The 11,204-nt window shown below is 49.5% G+C and overlaps 1 protein-coding gene across 1 annotated transcript in view; it reads right to left on the bottom strand.

The window, feature by feature from the left end:
* Positions 1 to 10,887, bottom strand: part of LOC107115778 (synaptotagmin-15-like) — a 28,880-nt gene extending 17,993 nt beyond the window's left edge. Inside the window, exon 1 of the mRNA XM_015417543.1 lies at positions 10,881 to 10,887. Within this exon, the coding sequence (XP_015273029.1) occupies positions 10,881 to 10,887 (7 nt within the window). The remainder of the gene's footprint in view (positions 1 to 10,880) is intronic.
* Positions 10,888 to 11,204: the final 317 nt, after the last annotated feature.

Genomic DNA, 11,204 nt, shown 5'->3' with positions numbered 1-11,204 from the left:
GAGCTGCAAGGTCGGCGGCCGGGACCGTTGGGGGCGGGGTGTGTGGCCTTATGACACACTTCTGGTGATTTCAGGGGGTGTGGCCTTATGACACACTTCCGGTGATGTCAGGGGGTGTGGCATATGCTAATGAGTTATGCTAATGAGTTCCCCTAGCTGTTCTTCTACGAAACGACCCCTGGACACACCCCTAAGGTAGCCAATCCTCCAAGAGCTTACAGTAGGCCCTGTAAGAAGAGCTCTGTAAGCTCTTGGAGGATTGGCTACATTAGGGGTGTGTGGCCTAATATGCAAAGGAGTTCCTGCTACAAAAAGAGCCCTGATTGAGGACTAGTAGTAACTAGGTGCATAGGTTTCAGTTTTGGATTGTCAAAACTGCACAGGAGCAATGCTCCCTCTAAGCTATTTATTTATTTTATATTTATTTTTGTATTTATACCCCTCCCTCCCCGCAAGTGGGCTCAGGGTGGCTTACAAGAGAGCACAAGTGCCCACACATAAAAACAAGACAAAACCATAAAACCATCAATATCAACAAAAATAAAGTGCTCAGTAGAAGCAAGATGGTCTTCGAATAAATTACAAAATGATATCGGTCTTCCATGGGAGGTGGTATTGTCCTGTAGTTGGTACATAGCCAGTCCAGTGGTACCAGTGCCACGCAATGTTATGGCAGATCTTCCGAGGGCTGTCCCCCTAGCCCCATTGTTACCCACGCCGATGGTGGTGGTGGTGGCCCCAACGTGAAAGCCTGGCGGAAGAGCTCCATCTTGCAGGTCCTGCTGAGGAGTCTTGTGAGCCAAAATTCCACTTTGTGAGCTACTGGCATTAAAGCTGTGAGCGAGCGAATTTGGCTACTGCATAAATTAGTTTGCTCTGGAGCCCTCCTTCCTGAGCGAAGAGAAAAATATGTGAGCCAGAGGCTAAAAATCAGTGAGCTAGCTCACACTAACTCAGCTTAGAGGGAACACTGCACAGGAGTTAAACAGTTAATCCCCTCTCACATACCTGTTTTTTTTGGGGGGGGTTCCCAATCATCCCACACAGCTTTGGTTAGTATTTTAAAAACCTTTTAAAGATCTTATCACAAATCCCCTAGCATCTCAACTGTTTTCACCCACAATCGTTAAGCATCAAGCCAGTTTCTATCTGCATAATCCCATCCCAGCTGTGTTTCTTTCTCGTATTAGAGACAGAATGGTTATGGACCCAGAGGTCATTTCGGGGGGGAACGTGGGGGAACGCAGTTCCATATACCGGCCTGCGTGCCGGGGGTCCCTGTCTTGTTCTTCACTAAATAAAGTACTCTTGCTGAAATCACTCTTCGTTCTGAGTACTTTTCAGTTTCCTTCTCGTATTAGAGACAGAATGGTTATGGACCTAACACGGAAAATAGGCTCCATGTACTGGGTTGGATCCAGTGCAAAATCTCCACTTGCACTAGAGCTCATCTGCAAGCAGAAATGCAAAAAAAGAGACCACAGTAGTCACGCATTCCAAGTCAGACTTATTGTATTCCCACCTACATTCCCACTGGTGTAAGATTTTGTGCAGCTGATTTCTTGGAACTATAATATATAGGAGAAAAGTGCTAACTGCTGCACAAGAGGAACTGTACTTAAGTCCAGGTGTGTAGCCATGTTGGTCTGAAGCAGTGTGCCTGCACACAAAAGCTCATACCCAGAATTAAACTTTGTTGGTCTTAAAGGTGCCCCTGGACTCAGACTTTGTTCTATTCCACTTAAGTCCATTTCTGTTTCTGCTTGCGCATCACTGGATCCAAGCCACTGAGTGGTACCTGATGCTCACATGACTTTAGCAGTATTTTTTCCCCTTTTATTTGACACAAAGGCCCTTAGTGCTTTCAGAAGAAAAGACGGGGCAAAACCACAGGGCTACAGATACTGAGCGGCAAGCCATGCCATACCCATGAATCATTTCCTTTCATCCTCTGTTTGAGACAAGAAGCCTAAATGGGAAATGCAGGCAGACACACAAAGCCAAACAAAGCAGCAGAAAATACTCCGATTTAAAGGATCCATGTGCTTCCTGATCTTGGAAAATCAACACGGCTTCAGCTCATGCCATGGGCTTCCATTCCAGTGTATTTGAGAAAGTGTGCATGCACACAAAAGCTCGTATTTTGAATGAACGTTTGTTGGTCTTAAAGGTGCCACTGGACTCTACATTTGTTCCAGCAGCCATTGGTGTGCTTGCGCCTGCCCTATCATGCAAAGAATAGGGTAGGGGTAAAAGTATGCATCAGGGGAGGAGCCAGTCGCAGCCCTTGATGCTGTATCCTCTGCAGGCCAATCAGAGAGGACCAGAATTCTAAAAGGGCCCTGGAAGAAGCTGAATCAAGCGCATCCATGCATTGTGTTTGCATTTATTTATATATGTTTTATATATAAAACTCTTGACATATATTTATATATAAAGACTCTTGAGAGTCCCTTGGACTGCAAGGAGATCAAATCAGTCAATCCTAAAAGAAATCAACCCTGACTGTTCCCTGGAAGGCCAGATAATGAAACTGAAGCTCAAATACTTTGGCCACCCAATGAGAAGGGAGCACTCACTGGAGAAGAAGACCCTGATGCTGGGAAAGATTGAAGGTCAGAGAAGACGGGGACGGCAAAGGATGAGGTGGTTAGACAGTGTCATAGGTGCAACGAACATGAAATTGAGCAAACTTCAGAGTACGGTGGAAGACAGGAAGGCCTGGCAGGAGCTGGTCCATGGGGTCACGAAGAGTCGGACTCGACTGTGTGACTGAACAACAACAAACAACATATATGTCCCACTCTTCTCCCAAGTTGGGACTCACAGTGGCTTAGGACAGGGGTCTCCAACGTGGTGCCTGTGGGCGATCTGGCCCCTGCTGACCCCTTTCCTGGTGCCTGCCAAGTGCTTTCAAAAAGTGGACAGAGATAGGTGGGCTTTTTAGCCCAGCAAAGCTTCTGATTGGCCACGCAGATGAAAAGCCCTCCTGTTAAACAGAGGCTTCCTGCACGGAATGTTGAAGAGTTACTATCAAAATGATAGATAACCTTGCTCCCCGACATTTTGCAGTTGGCCCCGCCTCCTGCGGCAGCCATTTTGTGATGGACTCCGCTTCCTGTGGCAAACATTCTTTATTGTGTCCACAGCACTGTGTCAGAATCCTAGACGTGCCCGCAGGCTCAAAAAGGTTGGGGACCCCTGGCTTAGAACAATCATTCTCCTCTCCTCCATTTTCTCACAACAATGACCCTGTGAGGTAGGCCAGGCTGAGAGGTTATGATGGGCCCGAGGTCACCTGGTAAGTTTCCATGGTAGAAGTGGGGATTCAAACCCAGGTCCTCCACGGTCCTGGTTTGCCACTCTGTCCTCTACACCATGCTGGCTCTCTCAGTGGTCCCCGTGGTCCTGATCAATACCCGTTGCCATCACCACCACTTTGGAGCAAATCCAAGCTGAGTGGAACCTGCAGCGTTGCCAGCGCAGAAGGACCGCTTGGTTCAGCTGACTCCAAGTCCTCCAGGTCGCTGCAGAGAAAATTTTGGGGGAAATAGTAGCTGCACCATAGCTCGATTAATAACGGAGGTCAGGACAGAAGTGTTGGAACTATTAAGATGTTTTATTGTGTATTAAATTAGCTTTTTATTCTTTTGGGTTTAGTAGGTTAAATATTGTTCTGTCATTGTAATGCCCTATGGCCAAAGGCAATAAAAACTAAACCTGAACCTGTTAAGTTTGCAGTGCCACAGTAGCACTGAGTTCTGCAGGGCATTATGTGCAGTGTAACCGGTTGTGCTGGGCTTGCAAAGATACCCCCCTCTTGCTTGTACTGCAAATACTGTCTGGTTTGCCATTAGTCCTCCTTTGCTTGCACAGCCACAGTGGTACTGGGCTCTGCTGGGCATTCTGCAAACTGCAACTGGTTCTGCTGGGCTTGAAAAATTGGGGGGCCCCCCTTCAGTTTCCATTTCAGATATTCTCTGGTTTGATTTTGGCTTGGCACATTGGGATGGTTCTGCTGGGATTACTGAGCTCTGCAACGGTTCTGTTGGACTTGCTATTCTCAGTGATTGCTAATTGCAGGCACCCTTGGAAGCAGCTTGCAGGAGTTATTTAAAGGACAGGCACCACAAGCTGTGCTGCAATTCTGGTGTTTGTACCTTTACAAACAACTCCCCCAGACACCTGGAAACATTTAAAAACAACTGTACCTTTAAAAACAACTACTCCAGCCATTCCCCATAGGGAATAATGGAGCCCAAAAATTTAGAAATCCGGGAGGGGGACCCCAAATCCAAATACTGATATTCGGGAATATTGGGACTACCAATATTTTTCAGGTCCAATATACACAAACCTGGAAAGAAACAATTTTTTGCACCTTCCTACAGGATTGTTATTTTTGGTAGCCAGTTTTTCATTTTGTAGAAAAAGAGGTGCAGGAGCTCATTAGCATAACTCATTAGCATAACTTATTTGCATATGCCACACCCCCTGACATCGCTGGAAGTGTGTCAGAAGGCAACACCCACCGCTTAGGTTCCACTGGACTGTTTTGGATTGCTAGCTATGGGGGGGGCGTGCAGATCTGTCCTCACAGAGGAGGGAGAGCTTGTACCTGAATAAAACTTGGTCTTAAAGGTGCCACTGGACTGTTTTGGACTGGGGGGCTGGGGGGGGCTCTGCAACTTACCTGGCTGCTTCTTGCTCTGACTAAGGGATGCTGGGAGCAGGGGGCGGGGCTTGTTGCATGTGCCCACCCCTTGGGCTCTTTACTGCCAGAGCTCTGCTCCTGTGCGCTCCTGCAGGAAATGATCCCTGGTTGTGAGGATAAAGTGGAGGGGAGATGACTGTGATACTTCACTATGGCTAGTAGCCCTGCGTGGCCCATCTGCTTGGCTGGGTCTCTCCCCCCCCCTATCAAACTGAAAAGGTGCTTCTGAGTAACATACCACAACTTGTGCTAAGTGCTCAAGTACACCCCGAGAGGATCAAGAGTTGACATTTACACAACTGTGACATGAGGAATTCTTCACCAACTGTTTAATCACATCCTTAAACAACATTGGGTCCTCCCAGCTGGCAGGCAGCCAAGCCGACCTTTCCTTCCAGCTGGTGTGATTCCTGTCATCACGCAGAGCTCAAACAGAACAGGTCAGGATACACATCGCTGGAAAATTTCAGTTCACTGGTTTCAAAAAGGATGTTTTGTCATACCTGGTCTCAGCATGGCAGCAAGACATAAAATCAGGAAGGAAGGTGGTCACCCAGCAGAGGTCATTTCGGGGGGATCGCAGTTCCCCCGGGTGAGGTAGGGGGGCACCCGCCGGCCTTGCAGGTCCACCACCGGGCCCCTCATGGGGCTCGGCAGTGGAGCTGCAAGGCCAGCAGCAGCGGCCGGGATCGTTGGGGGCGGGGTGTGTGGCCTTATGACACACTTCCGGTGATGTCAGGGGGTGTGGCATATGCTAATGAGTTATGCTAAGGAGTTCCCCTAGCTCTTTTTCTACGAAACGACCCCTGCCACCCAGTGTTTGGGAACCCTTGTTCAGAAGAACAAAAACATGTGCCGTCCAATGCTCCCTCTAAGCTGTGGAGTCTTGTGAGCAAAAAATTCTACTTTGTGAGCTCCTGGCATTAAGGTTGCTCTGGAGCCACCCTTCCTGAGCTAAGACAAAAATGTGTGCGCTGGAGGCTAAAATACTGTCAGGTAGCTCACACTAACTCAGCTTAGAGGGAACACTGGTGCCATCACAAGTCCCACGGGCCCATAGCTCAACCCTCTGGCATGGGGGATTTACTCAGCTGGTCCAACTCCCTAGCCACTAGAACCTAATGAGGAGCGCACCTGTCCATAGGGTTGCCAGCTTGGTGTTGGGAAATACCTGGATATTTTGGGGTGGAGCCTGAGGAGGGTGGGGTTTGGGGAGGGAAATGGATGGGATCAGTGTTCCCTCTAAGCTGAGTTTGTGTGAGTTAGCTCACAGTTTTTTAGCCTCTGGCTCACACATTTTTGTCTTGGCTCAGGAAGGATGGCTCCAGACAGGGGTCATTTCGTAGAAAAAGAGCTAGGGGAACTCATTAGCATATGCCACACCCCCTGACATCAGGGGCCCGGCGGTGGACCTGCAAGGCCAGTGGGAGTGCGAGTTAACCGGGTTTGATCCCCCACTCCTCCACTCGCACATGCTGATGTGACCTTGGGTCAGTCACAAGCTCTGGCACAGCTGTCCTTGAAAAAGAGCAGTTTGTGTCAGGGTTCTCTCAGCCCCACCCACCTCACAGGGTGTCTGTTGTGGGGAGGGGAAGGGGAAGGAGTTTGTAAGCTGCTCTGAGACTCCAAGTGAAGGGTGGGGTATAAATCCAATCTCTTCTTCTTCTTCTATATATATATGCTATAGAGTCTACATCAGAGCCAGATTGGTGTGGTGGTTAGAAGTGCGGACTCTAATCTGGGAGAACCGGGCTTGATTCCCCACTCCTCCACATGCAGCTGCTGGTGTGACCTTGGGTCAGTTACAAGTTCTTTCAGAGCTGTTCTCTCAGGAGCAGTTCTCGAAAGAGCTCTCTCAGCCCCACCTACCTCACAGGATGTTTGTTGTGGGGAGGGGAAGGGAAAGCCGCTCTGAGACTCCTTTGGGTAGTGAAGGGCAGGGTGTAAATCCAATATTCTCATCCTCCTCCTCTTCTTCTTCTTTGCAGCCATTTTCTCCAGGTGAACTGCTCTCTGTCCCCTGGGAATCAGTGGCAACCCCAGGAAATCTCCAGCCATCACCTGGAGCCTGGCAACCCTACCCATCCAGTTTTATTCCGCCCATCCCAACATACACAAAATCTTTCTCACTGCAACCATCAGGCAAAGAATTAGGCTTTGAAATAAACATGAACTAAAGTAAACAGAGCTGCAAGATGACATGTTCGGCAATTGCTATACAACCATTCAAAGACAACAGGATGCAATACTGTACTTTCACTTACATCTCCAGTGTGCCACAGTCGTTTGAGTTTCTGACTGGGATGTTGGAGAGCCAACTCAGTACTGGAGACTTCAAAACTGGTGATGCCATGACCACTTCTAGTTTCAGGCCTGGAAGCGATGCCAGTGTTGGTGACACCCTAGGAATTTCCCAGATCTCTATGGTTTTTCTCACAGAGATGTGGGAAATTCCTAGAGTACTGTGTGCAGAGGTCATTTCGGGGGGGATCGCAGTCCCCCCAGGTGAGGTATGGGGGCGGGGCACACGACGAAGCCCCGCCCCCTGCTTCCAGCCGGCCCTCATTCAGCCAGGAGGAGGCAGGAGAAGAGGGAGGGTAAGTTGCTTCCTCCCTGCCTCTCCCCACCCCTGCCTGCCTGGGGCCAGGGAGGGCCTTCGCGGGGCTTCCTTGCACTCCCGCTGGCCTTGCAGGTCCACCGCCGGGCCCCTTATGGGGCTCAGCAGTGGAGCTGCAAGGCCGGCGGCGGCCGGGACCGTTGGGGGCGGGATGTGTGGCCTTATGACACACTTCCGGTGATGTTGGGGGGTGTGGCCTTATGACACACTTCCGGTGATGTCAGGGGGTGTGGCATATGCTAATGCGTTCCCCTAGCTCTTTTTCTACGAAACGACCCCTGACTGTGTGACACTGTGATGTCACTTCCATGGAGTGGCAGCGGGAGCTTGGGCCTTGGGGGTGGAAGGCTGCCCACCGTAGTGGGCAGCATGACGGCCCTAAACCATGTTCAGATCCCCACTCCATCATGGAAGCTCAGCTGGTGACCTTGGGCCCCTTCACCCTACATAAGAACATAAGAGAAGCCAAGATGGATAAGGCCCGTGGCCCATCCATTCCAACACTTTGTGTCACACTGTGGACAAAACCCAGGTGCCATCAGGAGGTCCACCAGCTTAGCCTTCTTCCTAGGGTTGTTATGAATATAAGATCGGAGGGGGAAAGGACGTGAGCGGCTTTGGGTCCCAACTGAGGAGAACAGCATGGTGTACCTATCTAAATACACAAAAGCATGAACCATCCTTAACACAACCCCCCCCCCATTCCCCCAAAGGTAAGGAGAACCCAGGACATTTAAAATACCCTGCAGTCATTCTATAGGCAAACATTACCACTCGAAAGATATACATCTTGTATTCGGCAGGCAATCCAAATCAAATAAAACTGGTTACACACAAGCAAGAGCCTCCTTCTCTAATAAGATAAGCAATCAAAAAGGAGAAACAGTTAACTCATTGTGAGCAACAAGTGCTGCAATTCTCATTTTCACCGTGACTCTGGAGGTCGGTTGCCACCTGCCTGGAGAATGGCCTGTCCCTTTAAGGTAAAGGTAAAGGTTCCCTTGCTCGAAAGCCAGTCGAGTCCGACTCTAGGGTTGCGGTGCTCATCTCCGTTTCAAAGCCGAAGAGCCAGCGCTGTCCGAAGATGTTTCCGTGGTCATGTGGCCGGCATGACTAAACACCAAGGCGCACTGGAGACAGGAGCTCACCCTGTCTTGCGGCACCCGGGGCTTGAACCGCTGAACTTCTGACCTTCCACAGCCTGCAGTTCAGCGTCTTAACCACTTGAGCCACCACAGCTCCTTTAATGTCCCTTTAATGGAGGCTTAATGGGATCTCTTTCACCAGGGGATGTTATTTACCTCTGAAAAGCTTCAGCCGCCCAATTCCACATATTAAAGGGACAGAACATTTTTCTCCAGCCCTGTTGGCAACCCTGTCTGGAGTTGTCGAGAAACTAACTGTGTTTGCAAAGGCTCAGCTCGGACTTCAGCAGGCTTACTTAGAAATAGCTGAGTTCAAAAGGACTTATTTCCTAGTCCATGTGCTTAGAAATGCCACCTTCTTCCTTCATTATCTAGCCCCTCTTTGTGATAGACCATCAGTGCTCCCATTTACAGGTGTGGAAAATGAGGCTGAACGCATGTGCCTAGAAAGCCTGAAACCTGGTTTCCCAGGTCGCATTAAACCATATTCCCAAACAGGCAGAGTTTAGATAATGAAGAGCAAAGGTGTCTGTCTCAGTTAATTTTCTCAGAGAAGAGCACAAATCCCTCTTGGGAAATTCAGCTGTGAAAGAGGAAAGGGTGCCTGGACTTTAAAACAGGCATACAGAGATACAGGGACCTCAGTGGGGTACAACGCCATGGAGTCCACCCTCCAAAGCATCCTTTTTCTCTGGCGGAACTGATCTCTGTAGTCTGGAGATGAGCTGTAATTCCGGGGGATCGCCACTGGCAATGTTCCCTCTAAGCTGTGGAGTCTTGTGAGCAAAAATTCTAACTGTGAGCGACTGGCATTAAACTTGTGAGCAAGCAATTTGTTGTTCAGTCGCACAGTCGAGTCCGACTCTTCACGACCCCATGGACCAGATCACGTCAGGCCTTCCTGTCTTCCGCCGTCCTCTGACGTTGGCTCAACTTCATGTTCGTTTCATCTATGACACTGTCTAACCATCTCATCCTTTGCCGTCCCCATCTTCTTTGACCTTCAATCTTTCCCACCATCAGGGTCTTCTTCTCCAGTGAGTGCTCCCTTCTCATTGGGTGGCCAAAGTATTTGAGCTTCAGTTTCATTATCTGGCCTTCCAGGGAACAGTCAGGGTTGATTTCTTTTAGGACTGACTTTTAGGAGCAATTTAGCTACTGCATAAATTAGGTTTGCTCTGGAGCCCTCCTTCCTGAGCTAAGACAAAAATCTGTGAGCTGGAGGATAAAAAACAGCCTAGAGGGAACGCTGATCGCCAGGCCCCACCTGGAGGCTGGCACCCCAAGGCTTGCAGTTGCCACACATCCTAGAAATGCTATCTGAATACTGTACAGGAACCCTCAAGGCGTGGGGAGTGAGGGCCAGTACGGTGCCGTCCTCTGCAACATCACTAAAGCCTCTAAGCCCATTGATTTCAGTTAACCGAGACTGGAGTGACTCTTCAAAGGGCTGCAGTGCTAGAAACTAATCAAGAGAAGAGCAAATGTTCACCAAAGGGCCGAGAGCACTGAGAGGAGGAAGAAGAACCTCCAACTTCACCAGTCCCGGATGCCAATGTAGAAAGAGAACTAAGATTCTAAAGTTGTATTTGATTGATTTGCTTCAATATTTATCCCCCACTTTCTCCCCCAGTTTGAGACCCGAGTGTGCCGCATGACGGAGTGAGCTCCCGTCTCTGGCCCCAGCTCCTGCCAACCTAGCAGTTCGAAAGCAAGAAATTGCAAGTAGATAAATAGGTACTGCTTCGGTGGGAAGGTAACAGCATTCCGTGCGCCTTGGTGTTTAGTCATGACCACGGAAATGTCTTCGGACAGCGCTGGCTCTTTGGCTTTGAAATGGAGATGAGCACCGCAACCCTAGAGTCGGATTCGACTGGCTTTCGAGCAAGGGAACCTTTACCTTTTACCTTCTTCCCCAGTGGATACCCAAAGCCGCTCACAACATTGTTCTCCCATCCTCTGTCGCATTTCAAGCCCTTTTCAGACAATTGTTTAGAACGCCTCCAAGAACACCATTAAAAACACACACACATTTGTTCTTTCATCGTAACACAAGGGGGATCGATCCCATTGTCCAGGTGCAAGGGGAACAGTCCTCGCAATAAGAGGATGCTGTGTGAACTGCCCCCATCCCGCCCCACCCAGTTTATTCACCTTTTAAAGTGGAGATATTGGCAGAAATCAGAGGCACTTCGTGCCCACCTGGAAGGTCTGTTGTGTGGACAAGGATGGGTCTCACCTGCCTCGCCTCTCCCTCCTTATAACATCTTTGCCCAAAATGGGACCACACAGGTTGTAGACTCCAGCTAAAGGAACGTATATCACACACACATACACACACCAGCTTTTTCCAAGTGTAGGATAGCTCCAGTTTTCGCCAACAATTCCAAGCATTACTCCTTACCCGACATGGGTCCTCTGGAGATAGAGAAACAGAGCTGGTGCCAGTATTTCCAAATGTGCTGTTAGACCCTCAGCCCCATCTTCCCATCACAGGGATTCAAGCTCTGTGTCTTCTTCCTCCTCAGCAGCTGTTCTTTCCCTCCCCTGGCTCCTTCTCTGGCCAGCATTTGGGCTGGCCGTGAGAGCAACGGCCAAGACTTCACCTTTGCCTAGTGAGCTCAGGTGCCAGCCGGCACCTTTTCTCCCACCTGGATCTCTTGTGTGCCTGACAGCCCGAGGTTACGCACACAAGGGCAGGCAGCGGGGTTGAAGTTCCATTCCTCAC

This window comes from Gekko japonicus, unplaced genomic scaffold (genome assembly GCF_001447785.1).
Source record: "Gekko japonicus isolate JY-2015 unplaced genomic scaffold, Gekko_japonicus_V1.1 scaffold4987, whole genome shotgun sequence".
NCBI lineage: Eukaryota > Metazoa > Chordata > Lepidosauria > Squamata > Gekkonidae > Gekko > Gekko japonicus.
Note: the sequence above shows the minus strand (reverse complement) of the source record. Positions and strands in the feature narration are given on the sequence as shown.